This window comes from Argiope bruennichi, chromosome 3 (genome assembly GCF_947563725.1).
Source record: "Argiope bruennichi chromosome 3, qqArgBrue1.1, whole genome shotgun sequence".
In the NCBI taxonomy this organism is placed as follows: domain Eukaryota; kingdom Metazoa; phylum Arthropoda; class Arachnida; order Araneae; family Araneidae; genus Argiope; species Argiope bruennichi.
In genome coordinates, this window is record NC_079153.1 from 100,536,657 (window position 1) to 100,553,664 (window position 17,008).

The 17,008-nt window shown below is 27.1% G+C and overlaps 1 protein-coding gene across 1 annotated transcript in view; it reads left to right on the forward strand.

The window, feature by feature from the left end:
• Positions 1-17,008, forward strand: part of LOC129963957 (beta-alanine transporter-like) — a 315,940-nt gene that overhangs the window by 253,739 nt on the left and 45,193 nt on the right. The window contains exon 8 of the mRNA XM_056078583.1: positions 980-1,158. Within this exon, the coding sequence (XP_055934558.1) occupies positions 980-1,158 (179 nt within the window). The remainder of the gene's footprint in view (positions 1-979; positions 1,159-17,008) is intronic.

Consider the following 17,008-nt stretch of genomic DNA (forward strand, 5'->3'; position numbering starts at 1 on the left):
TGCAGAAAGGCAGAGTTTTACTTTTATTGCCACTTATTTACAAATCAAGCGAATGTTACCAGCACAGAATTTACCACCATTGATTCTGGAAAACAGCGCTTCGCGCTATGGATACCACACGGATGGATAGTCTACATCTACAAGACATTTCTATAAAAATGACTTATAAACATAAATACTGCCTCTTTCTTTTGAATTTTGATAAAGAAAAACATTTTAGTTCATTCATTCAAAACTAAAAATTTGAATTTCTCAATGCTTATGGTGGGAAATTAAATTAAAATGTTTTCTTTAACGTTAATTCAATATCTTATTTTTCCTAATTTCTATAAAGGCAATTTATTTCCAAAACGCTGTATACAAAATCAGACGATAATAACTTTTGAAAACATCACAGAAACCTGGAAAAGCAGCATTTGTTTGCATTCTTACATTTCCGTCATACAAAAATGAAACTATGATTGGGTGAAATTTAGGGTACCGCCCAGTTGCTAGATAAATATGCATACGTGAAATATGCAATTGTGGTAGGTTAACGATCTTGTGTTATCATAAGTGCTCCTTATTGCTAAAATGCCCCGAAGCTTTTAAGTGAAATCGTTAATCTTTGAATAATTTTTAATTAAAAATCAAATTGAAATTATAAAACTATATCTTTATAATACCTATATATAATAATATCTATAACTGCATAGTTATAACAAGTTTATTCTAAGTTGATTTCAAACTTGATAGCTCTCGGCCCTATGGATTATCCTACAAAATATTTCAAAAATTATTTTATGATGCATTTAGCAATTTACAGATCGTATGCCAGCCTATAAAAGCATGTAAAACATTATTTAAAAAGATCATTATTTTACATTCTTAATTAAATGTTAATTTGAATATTTCATTTTGAAAAATACGACTGAAACTGACTATGTTTCAGCTACAGTATTTATAGATGATTAAATAAATTTAAATTTTCCTCTTTCAGGTTGGAAATTATCTTTGGTCCTCTACACAGCAGCAAAGTGTTTTGCTCACATTTCTAACGTCATACTGCCACTGTGGACTAGAGAACAACTGCCTGTAGTAACAAGAGAAAAAGGATATTACTTCATAGACACTCTCAGCTTAGTCGGTCCCATCAGTGTACCTATTATCATATATCAGGTAAGTGTTTGCTAGCAATAATAAAAACTTTATGCTGCACTGGTTTCTTCTAATTTTAACATTTGATAAGATCTTCCCCTTTTTTAAGATTGATTAATGTGAGCGTTTATGAAAAAATATTTCTCATTTCATTTAACATGTATAATGCAATTAATAAAAAAACTTAGAACAAGCAAAACATCTGTTGGAAAGAATTTTATATGAAAAGTTTTGAATTTTACATGAACTGGATATATGAAAACAAAGAAAAGCTTGAAAATTAGAGAATCATATGGCAAAACTTTGAATGACGTCCATTGCTGTAATGTCACGCCTCTTTCCGTCAATCAGATTCGCAAAAATGTCACATGACATACATGACAAGCATCACCTGAATATTAAGTAACTATATTTGGCAGGTTTCAACAACGGTATTCATTACCGGAAAATTGCAGTCATCCAATAATCGCAGAGAGAGCTTCAGGATTGGAGGCAGATTATAATAATTATCTTTACTCATAGAAATATAAATAGAAAGTATAAAAATAATTTAATCTCTACTTTCAGAAATGCATTATAGAAAGCCATGAATATTTCTTTGAATAAATATTGAACTCTTTTTACCGCTTCCCCATCATTACTATTCGTTTTCAATCAGTTAATAATATATTTAAAAACTATGTTTTTATTAAAAGTAACTTTTGAAATAGTATAGTATGCATTATTATTGCATTTAATAATTTGTAATCCAATTAGAATATTTCTTGAATGAAACTTTTTCAAACAAATAAGTCCTTGTTGTTAAATCTTCAAAAATCAGTTGCATTCGTGTACAATAAAATTTTTCGGATTTTTAAAATTTTAACCATTAGTTTATAAAATCATGTTAACTTAGAAAGTTTCAAGAAATATATAGTTTAGCATATTTAAATTGCCTTTTAATCATTTTCATTCAATACATGTCGTTAGTTGTGATATTCACTTTTAAATTATGAAGTCGAGACAGAATATTTCTGTCAGAAATACTGTATTATACATTATTAATAATTTATAATACATTATTATTGTATTATACATTGTATTATGCAGATATGCCAGAAATAGGTATCATTAATGCATATATATAAACCTTATAGGCAAAAAATTGTAAGATGTCAGTACTGTAACTGAAATAGATATTAGTATTAAATTAATAAATATTTTGGTTTCATTATTTATTCTGAATTTAAAACTGAATTATTTTAGTAACAGAAAATTCTTTCACGTGCGTAAATATTTTCTCAGATACCAAACTTTTGATGATTCTCAATAAGAAATGATTAGGTAAAGTAGAGCGAAATTACAGTATCATCTTCTTAATAAAAACAAATCATGATAAAGTTTACAAAGGAAAAACACATGGCAAAATTGGGCTTCGCAATAGTATGCACAGAGTCTATAAACTTTCGACAAAGAATGAATTTTATTTTAAATTAGACACAAAATTTGTAATAAAAGTAGAGGTCAAAAATAATACATAAAGGATACTGGGAATGTAAACATGCGAAAACACGAAAAGAAAATCCATAAAAATCATGACTATATTATCATTTAGACTAAAAAACGTTATATATCCAGTTTTGTACTACTAGAAGTACTTTGTAATCCACAATATATATATATATTCTTTTAACATATCTCAAGTCGGGAGTCTCAGATATGTGGAGATAAAGAATCCAGTATGGTGGTTGATTCTCGCTTCTTGAATCAGTCTTTTAGAGCGTAAGACTGAATTATTTCCATTTTCATATTAGCAACTCTCTTTTATGGTTCTATGGAAGGGGTGGTATCGGCAATAATAATGGTGATGAGGACTCGATTATATAATAAAAAGCCAAAAGCCTTATTAATTACTTATTATTAAAACAGAATTTTATATGAATGCTCAAAGAATGAAGAGTTCTATCATGTTATATTTTTCATTAAGAGAGTAGAGTATTTAAGTCTTCGATGAGTTGTTTGGGAGTTATATGTATATTATTAATATTAGGAAATGAGTATAAGTAAAAGTATATTAAGTTTTCTCAGAAAATATTTTACAAAATACAAAAACGCTCTGAAAATTATCATGAAATAATTACATTGGACTTAAATGTTGCAATATATGCATTTTTATTGCTTCTCACTTTTCACTAAGTGTAAAAGCTTTAATAATTCGCCGTTATCATTTGTAATTTTCACGCAATGACATAAATGTGTAGCTATATCATTATAAAATTTAAATTTCTAACAGTCTTGGATTTTTTTTTACACTTGAGATTATTCATACAAATAATTATTTTAAATGCATTTAATATAATTATTTTAATTAGCACCGATGGTAGACTCATTTATCCGTTACTAAGAATGCTTAAGTAGATTAAATCTGAAATTCTCCACAGATCTCTTTGATGAAAATGCTTTTGGGCGTTAATAGAAGATTATATAGTTATATAAATAAAAATTAATAAAACGACTATTTAAAAAAATATTAAATTGCTAGAAATACTCGGAATAAATTCAAATAAACTTCGAATTTCAATGCAGTCGGAAACATACTGCAGGCTCTAAATATACGCCTAATCATTGAAGAATCATTTGAAATATATATTTTTATTGCGTTCTTTATGCAACGAGTTTTTGAGTTAGAATTTTTATATTGCCAATTTGAATTTTAAAGGTTTCTTTAAATATAGCTCTTATCTGAGGAGATGACGCAATGGCAAATTGTTAAAATAAGTGAAACAAAAGAAAGCATACAACATTATTTCTGGATATTAACAATGGCACTTCTAATTTCATTGGATAGTTACACGTTATTAACCTTTCACATCGTTATAAGGGAAAGAAAGGGCTTATTTTCAGTTTTTCATAGTTAGCTTAAAGGCAGATAATCGGTATGTTTTCTTAAGTGTATAATCCATGATAAATTCTGTGAAATATTGACTCATTTTTTGAGATCCTGAGATTCCATTTTTTTTGCAAAAATATAAATAGTGAAAAACAAGAAAAAATTGCATGAATTTATAAATTTATATAAAAACATTTATCGACAAAAATTCACGAAGATCAAGGAAATGTAGAATTTAAATTTTGATCAAAGTAGTTATATTTTAGTTACCAGATTAAGAATATATTTATAAAGGAAGCATTAACTTTCTATACCCAGCCTACATTTAATATATCTAAATTATTTTTATCCATAATATTTTTTACATTTCATTTTCTAGGTAAATAAATTAGGTCTTTTTTAAAACTTTGTCCGCAGAACCTATCTCTAGGTTATGTGGACAAGGTTTTTGAAAAGATATGCTATATTAGTTTTCCATTCTTTTTCAATTTAATTCATTAAATTTAATTTTTATCAAAGTACATTTTTTTCCTTTATTAGACTGAAATATATAATGTGTTTTTTAACAGTCTAATGTTATTAGATTTTTTTAAAGTATTTTAGTTACATTTTCCCTCTAAATACCTTTCTTGTGTTTATTTTTTCTTTATTTTTCCAAATACTTTTTCTCCATAAAGAATGCCACAAAAAGCAAAACACACTCAAAAGCGATCGCGATATCAAAAGAAAGTCTCAAGAAAACAAAAACATTTGTTAGAGGATGAATCAATCTTAAATTCCAGTGATGATCAAGTGCTTTCACTGCTTCAGGAACTACGACAATTCAAACTATGAACTGCATTTTGAAGAGCTTTCCCTTTCAACTCGATAAAAGACTCGAATAAAAGACATCACTGAAAAAAAAATGTGATGGGACAATGAAATGAATATGTTTTTATGAAATTAAATCAAATACATTTTTAAAAAGTTAAGAATATGATTTTATAAAAAAATATATTTGAATTACTTTAAAGTATTGTCATTTTATATGTACATGTGTTTTAATCGATTTCTTTCATTCTCCTTGTGAAAAAGAATTAAAATTTTCCGTTCTATTATATTTTAAAGAATTTTCAAATTATTTATGTTTTAGAATGTATTTACTTTCATTATGAAAACTGAATTTTTTCCATTGATATAATTTTATATTTAAATGTATTACGTTTCTATCTCATTGTTTTAATGTCTATGGGCTTAATTCAATTTTTTAATGTTACTTAAAAAAATGGGTCGCACTTTTTTCTATAATTTTTTTTGGGTGGAAATAATAAACTATCTTGAGGAAACAAAATTTCTGGGCATCTACAGACTCATTATCTTAAGTTTTCTAATGTATTTTGACTTTTTATATATATAAAAGCATGTTTTGAAAGTTCATAAAGACTATTCTTCGTGCAATTCATTGACATAATTCAAGAGTTATACATCATAATTAAGTAAAAGAAGGAGAGCGGAAATTCTTCTTCTTTAAATTAACAACTCATTTCCTCTGTAAATACACGAATGTTTTAAAATTTTATGAAAATTTTATATGAATTTATAAAATTTTAAAAGAATTTACAATCTAAGTAGTTATATATTTATATTTTTACAGCAATGACAGTCTCTAGGTAATCTAAATATTTGCATGCTAATGCTGCTGCCTTCAGTGGTTTTATTTAATTTGAAAAAATAAAGCAAGAGGACATTTTATCATCTATGTGATATTTAATGTGTACGATGGCAAAACAAATTTGATGGGTTTCAAATCTCTATCGTCTTTGCAAAACGCCGAAATCAGGTCTTTTGTATTCTTGAGATGAATAGACATAAAATTTAAAGAGCATGATTATTAGAGAGAGTAATACAACAATGTTTATTCATTTACAGCCTAGTTGAGTTAACTCAGGTAAGCTGAATATAGGCATAATTATCTTGAATTGGCAAGAATATTGTTAAATTGTTAAAACAGAATTGCTTTTATCTGACTATAATGCGTTAGCGGTAGCTTGTGTATCAATCAGATTTCACTGCATAAATTAGTACAAATGATTCAGATGCTAAATGGGAAATATAAAACGATCAATACAGGATTCCTTGTACTTTTAAATTATTTTATTCGTATTACGGATGTTTCGTTGTTTCAATAATTGTATCGGAATTTAGACTCCTTAAAGTCAGATATATTTAAGTTGGTGCCTCCAGTTGAGTCATTTTGGATTGAAAGTAATCTCATAATAGAAATAGATCATACAAAACAACATTATTTTCTCTCTTTTGACAAAATATGTTTGTTGTTCAGTCTCAGAACTCCTTATTAATCAAATTTAAACAATTAATATCCCCTGTTTTGATTTTACATATTGCAGATAAAATATACTAAGTCGAAATTTTTTCTAAATTGAAAATGTTTTGTTATAAACAAATTACATAGAAACTTTCGCAAGATATATAATCTTGTAAATCACACTGTTTATAGCAAATTAGAACAATCTTTCACAGGTTTCTTTTCTTATACAGATGTATTATATTTTACATAAACTTTATTTCTTAAAATATATTTGTTCCTTTAAAATACATTATAAATTTTTTTTCTACTTCCCGTCTCAGCTCAAAAACCAAAGCCTACAAGTGGGAAAACCTACCACAGCAAGGAATTCAATAAGTTGAATTTGTTGAAAACCAACTTCAAATGAATTTGATCGTTCTAAAATATAGCTTTAGTGAAAATGACGCCCTACTACAGAACCATCAAAAACTAATCTGGAAACGAAGAATGTGATTTTAACTTCAGAATTATTTCGAATCAATTTTGACTTCTTTCATGATTAAGAATTTTCTTTCTCATAAAGAATTTCTTTAACAATGAAAAAATAATGGCTGTTCCCCAGAAAAAATTACGCAAGAAAAGGAGTTAAAAAATGAAAGGAATTTTAATCTTTTTGGAAGATTGGAATACTTCAGTCGACTCACTGATACAACCAATTACTTCGAAGTCAAGTGAAATCTCACTTTAATTACAGAACTTCAATAAAATTTTGAAGAGCATCCTCTAAAATCTTTCACCGGTAATATCCAATTCTATTATAAAAACGCTATCTTTTTCATTGGAAAATATGCAATAAAATATCACGTTTAATTTTCTTTAAATTTGTTGATTTTTAATGTATTTATCTTATTGAAAAGAAATATGAAATATTTTTGAAATTACTGGAAATAAATTCACATAAATATAAACATCAAATTTTAGAAGCATTTATATAATTTGGGTATATTACAAATAAATAGTCCGTGCATTTTTCTTATCAAAATTTTTATTGAAAGTCATGAAAATTTTAAATACATCTTAAGCATCCCATGATCTAATTGTTACCATGAAACTTATCTATCCAATGCTGTATAGTACAAAGTATCAAATCTCCATTTAAAAAGTACCTAAAATATCTTTCTTGTATTTGAAAATATACATGTAATACTTTAATTTGATTCCTTATGGTTTTTTTCTGAACACAGGATAATCTTTTATGGTCTTTTCTGAACACAGGTTTTTTCTGACAATAAATCAGGATAATCTTTAATTTTTTTATACAAGAATATTTTTATTTTTAATTATAGAGGTTTCAGCATAAAGTGCATCTTAAAAACTCTTTTCAAATCATGCAATTTAACAATACCAAAAAAAAGCAAATAAAATTATTCTAGACAGATAATTTCTACAATTCATATTTAGGAAATATTTTTCTTTCACATATATATAACTTGCCGAAGCTTTGGAATCCCTTATTATTTCAGTTTTAACTACTATTCTGCCAACTTAGCATTTTGATTGTTTTAACATTTTATATTGTCTTATTTCCAAGCAAAACAAAGTTTGCATTTCAGCTAAATATGTTATTTTCGCATTATACTAATTTCAAACAGGGTTTTTAAAACTATCATTAGATCTCAAATTCAAAATTTTTAATTTATGGGTATAATATTCCATATTTATTTATGGTTATAATATTAGATATTTATATTATTACATATTTATATTCCATATTTATATTATATATATTCAATATTTATTTATGGGTATAATATTAGATATTTATATTATATATATATTCCATATTTATGGGTATACTAATTCCATAAGGAGTTGCAAATGTACCAAGAATCTAGTTTTCCAAATTCTAGTACATATTTCACAAGTATCGGACCTGGAGTTAATGTATCAAATTTATCCTATCTTTATCAATAATGAAAACTTAATAATTTCAAACAGAGTCTATAAAATATGCAAATAGATTTCTGTCTGGACGATTAAATGTAGCTCAAACCATCTAATCTAACATCACAATGTGACATTTGAAACGAATCTAAAAGTCATAACCCGGTCGAAGGATAGATACTCTTCATCGAACTGCAGAACAACTTGACAAAGTGATCGCGAAGCAAATGCGAGCTCCCGAGAGGTAGATGTTGGTAAATATTGGGAAATGGAATTATAGATGGACAAGAGATTTTCCACCAATCCGCGATCAATATTGTGCTCCAATAGACATCGTGGATATCGAAGGTCGGTTGATCGATGTGTTGGTTGGAAAGCAAATCCTTTACTGGAATTTATGTGCAATATTTATGGATGCAATTTCAATTTCGGAACCTGCTTTTACAAGAATATGCGTTTTATTTATGCGCCATAAACGCATAAATTCAATAAAAATGATTTCTGGCAGATGTCTAGTCGAGCACTGATGGCTCTGATGACGACGGAACGATTTTTCAAATGAAAATGTTCTTTTTTGCTGTTACATGTTTTTATTTATTTTCATACGACAAGAGATTTAGGGTTTCAATCGATGTCTAAAAGAAACAAAAAACTTTTTTATTACTGCAAGTATTAAGGTCCAATCTTTTTGTAGAATTTTATGTATGTTGATATTTGGGAAACTAAAGATTTCAGATTTGTCTTCAATTTATTTATTACAGCAGATATTTTAAAAGAGCATCGTTATAAGAAGTTATAAGTTATGGCTTTATATTTATTAAATTTTTATTTTCATGCGTATCTACAATTTAAAGAATAATTACATGTAGTTATTTCTTTGTATCTTTATAATAAGAATTATTCTTGACAGTGGTGGTAGAAATACGAAACTTGAACATTAAACTCTGAATTTCATTTCTAACCATTTTTGGCTTTCAAAATCATTTAATTTATTAAATTAAATTTTAAAAAATATGCCAAACTTTTATCTGTCTAACTAATTATTGATGTGTTTAGAAGATAAATGAGATGGACATTTATGTTTTTAAAAATGTTATGATACCATGGGACTGATGCCCTTTAGAACATGCTTTAATGTTTAGTAATTTGCCGGAATCTTGAACATGAATTTATGCCAATAGTATTTAAATAACACTAAGCATACTCAATATTGGCACTAGCTGGTCAATACAGGAGATTAGATTTTCCTCATCGATAGAAAAATGACTCAGTAACAACATGTGATCTTACAATCTTACCAACAAATGCAAAGAACGATTTAAAAACCTATTAAAATTAAATAATAATACATTAATAATACTAATAATTAAATGTTATAATAACAATAATTAAATAATCTGTTTTAAATATGCAGGATTTAAAATAGTTTTGAAACAACAATTTTTGTATGTATAAACAATAAGTAATAACACTTTAAATCGAGATATAAAGTCTTTTTGTGCAATATTTATTTCAGAAGTAGCAAGCTAATTAGTCTCAAATGGAAGTATCTATGTACACATTGAACAGAGCATATGAAATCTGAGCATTAAATTACATTTTTTAATACCTGACTATTTGAGGGAATAATAAATATGAAGTTATATCTAACGATTTTACTGAAATTAAAAATACATTACCGGTAAACGACTTCTTTAAACTTGTTCGCCCTTACTGAATAGATCACCCTCATCGGTAGGAAAAGGACTCAGTAACGTTACTTCATCTTACACTAACTAAGACGATTTAAAAATCTATGAAAATTAAATAAAGCATCCTAGAATATTTAAACTAACGATCAGAAAAAAAATGAGTACTTAAACTTTAAAATAATATATAAAAAACTTTTTTACCATAATTATTTCAGAAGGGGAAGTAAAGTTAAATTTGAGCAAAATTATTATAGTTATTTTTATTATTTATTAAATATTTTAATTAATTAAAAATAATACATAGCAGAAATATCTCAGCTACATAGAACTGGACACATGAATGGCGGGTGGAAATTTCCTGTCTTAAGTGTTTAGTAATGTAAAAGTATTTTGTTGAAGAGATAATCTAAATATAGTTTCACAAAATATTTAATTTTTAGTTATTGTTTATCTCAGTGAACCCAATGGCCTCGAAAGGCAGCTAATATTAAACCAAAATGTCTAGAGAAAAATAACCAGAAAGGCAATGTCGTTTTTCTCGTTCTACCACACAATTGTATAATTTTATATCTTATTCAAAGCAAAGTGTATTAAATCTAGATCATTAGATATTTTCCTACCTTAGATTTTAAAAGAGAAAATTTGTTACTTTCGATTCTAATTTTATAATTGCCTTTTTTGAAATGCATAACATGGTTTCTTTCAAACAAACGCAATGGATTTGACAAACACATAATAATATAACACAGAAAATGTAAATTTATTTAAAAATCGAAATTTCATCTGAACAAGAGCAGAATATTTTTTTATGCTGTTAAAGTATTACATTTCTAAACACTTAGTAAATTTATCTAGAACTTTATTAGTCCTTATCAAATAAATTGCATTTCTAAATTAATTCCACTGTCCGATAGCAAACTATATAAAAAATATTTATCTATTTTTTTAACTGATATTCATCAGTAAAATTCATATATATTTCTAATGGATCATAATCAAAAATAAAATCCTAATAAATCAGAACTATTTGGATTGCATTAATATTAAAATTTCATTACTTTAAAAGAACCTAAAATTGATTTTATTCATCAGAAGTTTCAGCATAAAAAAAATAATTTTCCTATGATCCTTCCATCACCAAAGTCAATAGTAAAATATATCTTATTAATTTCAATTGCAAACACAAAAGAATTTTATGATTTCAACAATTTTTCAATGTTGCTGATTTATTCAATCTGTACTCTCTTAACTACGAAGGAAATAAAAATCCAGTGACAGCCTAGTTGCAATTATTTCTAATTTTAATACATTTTTTTTCGTTTTAAAAAATAAAAATTTTTAAATTATGGAATACGAATTATTAAACATAACTTATTAAACATTACGTGGGCCATAAGTTATTAAACGGAGATTAATCGACTGAAATTTAGTGCATGCATTATAAATAAAATGATTAGTTATATGTTATAAGTAGAAAGAAAATTTGTTCAATATTGGTATTATGAAAAACGAAATTGTTCAAATACGTATGAAGAGTGTGTATTCAAATTATGGTTCAATGGTTAATTTCTAAACCATTAGAGACAGTTATATATTTTTTTGTTAAAAAGTGCTTTGAGTGACATGGAGAATTACAGCTTGTATTCTTTTTTCAAGAAATATATTGTTGAAAACGTTGTGTAATCTAGATATGTACACAGACTTTCCGTCATTCAATGACATTCACTAAATTTTTTTGGTACACTATCATTTAGATAAAAAAAATCTACTCTTCTACTGACAAAACTAATCGAGTTATGAAGCTTTGATTGCTTTGATCAATCAAATTATTTTTCAAGAAATGGGACCTGTTGATTGAAGGGTTTTCTTTCAGGAAGCAGGGAAAAGGGTCTAAAAGCTTCTAAAGAGGTAACATTCAAAACTTTATAACTAAATTATTTTTATTCTTAAATGAGTGAAATCATTTTGTTTCAAATATTAATGTGGCAAAAATGTTTTAATAAATAGGATTGCCACAAACCAACAGAGTTTATAAAAATATGATTTTGTAATTCTTCCAGGAATGTATTTACTATCCGAAACAATAATAAAGATAAATATTTATAAATTCTAAGCTTATTATATAAACATAAATATAAAAAGCATTTTATAGGTAGAAGTAGATATTAATTTTGAAATTTTGTATTAGGAACCTACGTGCGTAGATATTCTGAATATAATCATTCAGTGGACACTCTTGCTTATGAGCTTACAAGTTAATTCTTTATATTTCTGTCATTTTATTGTTATTTAAACGGCTGCTAAAAGAGTAAAATTTTGAAATGTTAAGGAAACTGAGATCTTTCTATGCATCATTATCTAGAATAGATACATTTAATTTGGAAACCTTTAGCCGCTACTCTGCTCCACCAAAAGGCACTCGGAATAATCTGAATGACCCGGCCGCCGCAACAGCAAAACTGGCGGAAACTGTAGTTGAGTCCTAAGCGCCATCACCAGTCACGGTACAACCCTTCCCTTCGGAAGTACGTTCTGTCATTGATGGGAGTCAGCTGATCTCCACCTTTATTTCTATCTACCAGGGTGGCGAGAACTAGCCATCATACTGGAAGCTTCTCATCATCAATTATGAGGACCATCCCAATGGGAACATTTGATTTGGGATGTCTGACTCTACAATGTGAATTATTTACCTTTCGTTCAAGATACAAAACATAAATACTTTAATAATATATTATAGACAATACACAATATAATTAAGGAAAAATGTAAACAACCAAAAAGATTTTAATTTAAGAGTGAATAAAACTATAATGGCATTTAAATTAAGGAAAAATAAAAACATTCTTATATTTAAATTAATAAAATTTATAACTTCTTTCATTAAAATACCTGCAGGGTTATTGTTTGTTTAAAAAACAAGTTTTAGAATTTCGAACCAAATTTACAGAAAATTCTTATCCTTTTAATCTTTCTGTATGAATAAAGCATTTTACAATTATTCTACGTTTGATTCAAACATTAGATAAACGGTAATCCTATTTCATTTTAAGATAATATTTCACAATGTTATAACCTTCAAAGATATCTACCTTCCCTCAAACAAACATATCTAAGACATTAAATGACAAAGTCATCACTTATAGATGTATGAGTACTTCAGTCTAGTACAAAATAAATAACAAAAACCCATGCACTAACTCCTCCTTAAGGAAGATGTATTCTCATTGGAGATGGGCCAATACAGCCTCAGCACCATTACTATAGTCCATTCTTCATAAAGAAAGCCCAACTCAGCAAAATTGGGCCAGATCTCTTTACATACCTGTACTTGTAATCTCCCTTTCCGGGAGTCATCTGGTTAGCCATACTGAAAGGACATTACAATGCTAAGATTTCTGTCGAAGGTCTTTAAAAACTGACGATTGACGGAATAAATTTTCTTGATAGTCAATTTATTCCCAAAGACCGAATTTCAACAGTAAAAATGTCCTTTAAAGTAATTTAAAGTCTGTTTATCAGAAATGATAAGAATGAAAGATTACCTGATACTTCAAATAATGATTTTAAACCCTTTTTTAAAAAATGATCTGAAATGAAAGTTGATAAAAATACAAGAGGCTTACAACAGGTATTTACATCCATTATGTTATTAAAAAGAATCATCAGTCAATTGGTTTGGGGTAATTTACCAGGAAAATCTTTATGTTCATACATTTGATGGTTAGGAAATATCCTTTCTATTAGACGATAACAATTCTAACCCGTTCATTATACAATATTCCTGATGAAATTTGAACCTGGTAAACGGATCCATAAATACGACAGACGATAACGATTTTCTAGGTTAAATATATCTTACTTTGGAATGTGAATCATCAAGAAAAGTAAAAGCAACAATCTATCAATTCTTTTCTTAATGTTTTAAATCTTACAAGCTTTGTTTTTTTATAAAAAAAAAATAATGATCCATAATACATTTATAAATCACAAAATCATATTTGAGAAAAATTGTGATTCATTATTGTTTTAAAATATTATTGTAAAGCTGTTGAGATTTAAATCTTTATATTTATAATAAACCGTCATAAATTATAAAATAATGATTAAAAAATTCAAGTACGAAGTCTATAAGTAGAATTAATAATTGCGAAAATTACTAGTTTTATTTATAGATTAGATCAGCAATATGCCCCTTTTAATACAGTTAAACTTTTAGGATGTAATTAGCATTATTAATTCATGTTTTAGTTTTAACATCATCTGTATCGAAATTATTGACAGAAAATTTTCATGCTGTAAGTTTCAGCTTATAAATTTTGTAATAATCATGATTTTCAATTACTGGATTTGGAATACGCATGATTTTTCTAGAAATTTTTATAATAATATTTCCGTGCTTTAGCAGTAATAAAATTAATTTCGAAATTTGTTTTGCTGTAATGTTTCTAAATGTCAACGCTTTGAAAAAAATTACTGTTGAAGTATTAATGTAAAAAGGAATCTCCTGTGTTTATCGACTGCTGTTATTGCCTTATTTTCTAAGTCAATTATATTATATAATTCCACAAAGCGACTTTATTCTGTCACTTTATTTTAATACATTACATTTAATACATACATGCCCATTTCTTCTAGGAAACGATTTTTCCGAAAATAACTTTAAAAATTAACATTCTTCGTTGAAATTATAATCCAGGCATCTGTAGAAAATAGCTTCTGAGTTTTAAAATTATTATTGATTTGTTACCTATAATGCATTATCTCAAATATTCCACACTTTGCGACGATTTTGAGACTTCTTTCATGTGCTTACTTTATTAGACAATTTTACAACAAATGATAAATTAATTGCTCCTCTTCCTTTTCATGACATTCAACAAAAATACTTGTCCAAACTTACTATGTATTTCAAACATACAGAATAGTTGCATAAGCTCAAATAATAACCGTTCATCATGCCATGCAAAGTAAACTGTTACCTATTAAGTTAATTCTGCATTTGTCAGCGCAACTACTTGCTAAGTAATCTCATTGTCATGCCCTTACTCTATCCATTTGTTATGCCAGGAAGTTAAAAACCTTGTGTTCAAAACCTCCGTGACACTCCCCTCAAATCGGCAAATCAATGCAAGGTGTACTATTTCTTGGCGATGAAATAACTTTATATGAGTTGCAAAATAAAATAAAAAAATAAGCAGTTTAAGATGAAAAATAATTATTTAACTGAAATTACAAAATATGTTATTACACTAAATTACAGTTTTAATTGGCACAAAATGTGTCGCTCATACGTTGTCAAAATATTTTTGTATTTTTTTTATCTTATTTTATCAATGACCACTTCATCAACTAGTAACTTTCCACTTGTTTTGTTTTACATAGTGAAGATAATAATAAACTTCATGTATATTCGTAAATGCATGCAAAATATAGATGCCAAGTGCATTTCCAAGTTATTTTTACTAAAATCTCATCCATATTTTATCACAGCGTATTAGATAGGAACGATACCCTGAACATAACGACGGTGTGAACATATAGAACTTCCTATGCATAAATAAACAGAAGCACATTTTTTGCTGCCATTAATATTCAGAGAGCTCTTTTCTGAATGACCGTTTCGAATTCCGAAACAAGCAGCAGCCGAACAACGCGACTCATCATTTTGACGATAATTAACGGGAACTGGTTACAGTTACAGTGACTATCGGAACCGTAACACACATAATATGCATGAGGCTGGATTGCACGCAATTTCGGAAGCGTCGTTGACTACAAATTAGACGATACAGTCGGTTCTGTGGAATATTTCAAATGGAAAGAGGGGAGGAAATGTACATGTCAGTTTGTATTTCCGTGTTCTTTCAGGGGTGTCTTACCTAATTAAACCAAAAAAAAAGAAACTTGGTTACCATTGTTACAACATCTACCTCAATTCATCCATGCATACGTATGCTAATCATTCCACTTAGTACTTAGTATACCGAGATTAGAAGTGTTTTTGGTTTACTAGGTCGGAGATTAAGTGTAACAAATTATTTCTCAGCTTAGTTGTGTAAATTTATATTATTTATATTTAATAAGATAAAATAATTCCATATTTGAAATATTTTCAATTTTAAGCTACTTTCATAATAACGCACCGATGCAGAAGATGTAGCATAAAATATAACTGATATTCATTCGAAATAGCATCATTTATTTTAATATATTTTAATTAATGAAAATAATATTTTAAAAATAATAAAATTTCTAATATTGTCTGAATTATATTCATTCACATCAAATATCTGCACTACATACGTAAGAAATTTTCTATTTAATATAAAAATTTTAGCATCCTTTACATTTTATAACTAAAGATTCACATTTTGATTCAATTAGGCAATAATTGTTATCTATGAAGTTCCAATCTAGTTTTTTTTTTCTAAATTGTTATTTATGAAGATATTTCAAATCTTATTAAAATCATAATTAATTATTTAATTTTAGATTCCTATTCTTTTTAATTACTTTATTTTTAAATTTCAAGAATTTTATGAAAGAAAATTCTTCAAAAATGTAGTTATTTTTTCTACAATTTTAAGCATAATATTTTCTTATATTGTGAGCATAATATTTCTTTTATTATATTATTGTCTTATAATTCTTGAGCATAGTTTCAGACAAAATAATTAAAATTATTCACCTGTGCTTTGCCTCGTTTATATAAACAGTTTCTCTTTTCTTGTAAATGCTATTTTATTATTCAATTATTTAAAACTAACTACCTTTGGAGACGAATCAATTCACTGTTTCTTCTGTGTCTATCTCAATTAAATTTCTGAATTATAATTAATGCTTATAATCCTCAATAAGCTATATTTCCTTTTTAAATTGTGATCTACAAAAAGCTTTAAAATTTAAAGCCGTCTTATTTCAATATCTTTGTGGTTGTTCTATTAATTGCATAAACGAATTTCTTAATGGAACCAAGCTCCAACCAACCATTCTCATCAACCATCTCCACTCTCTCCAAACCACTCACATCAAACCGAACCTCAGAACCACTCTTATCAACTAGATAGTTGTTTGCTC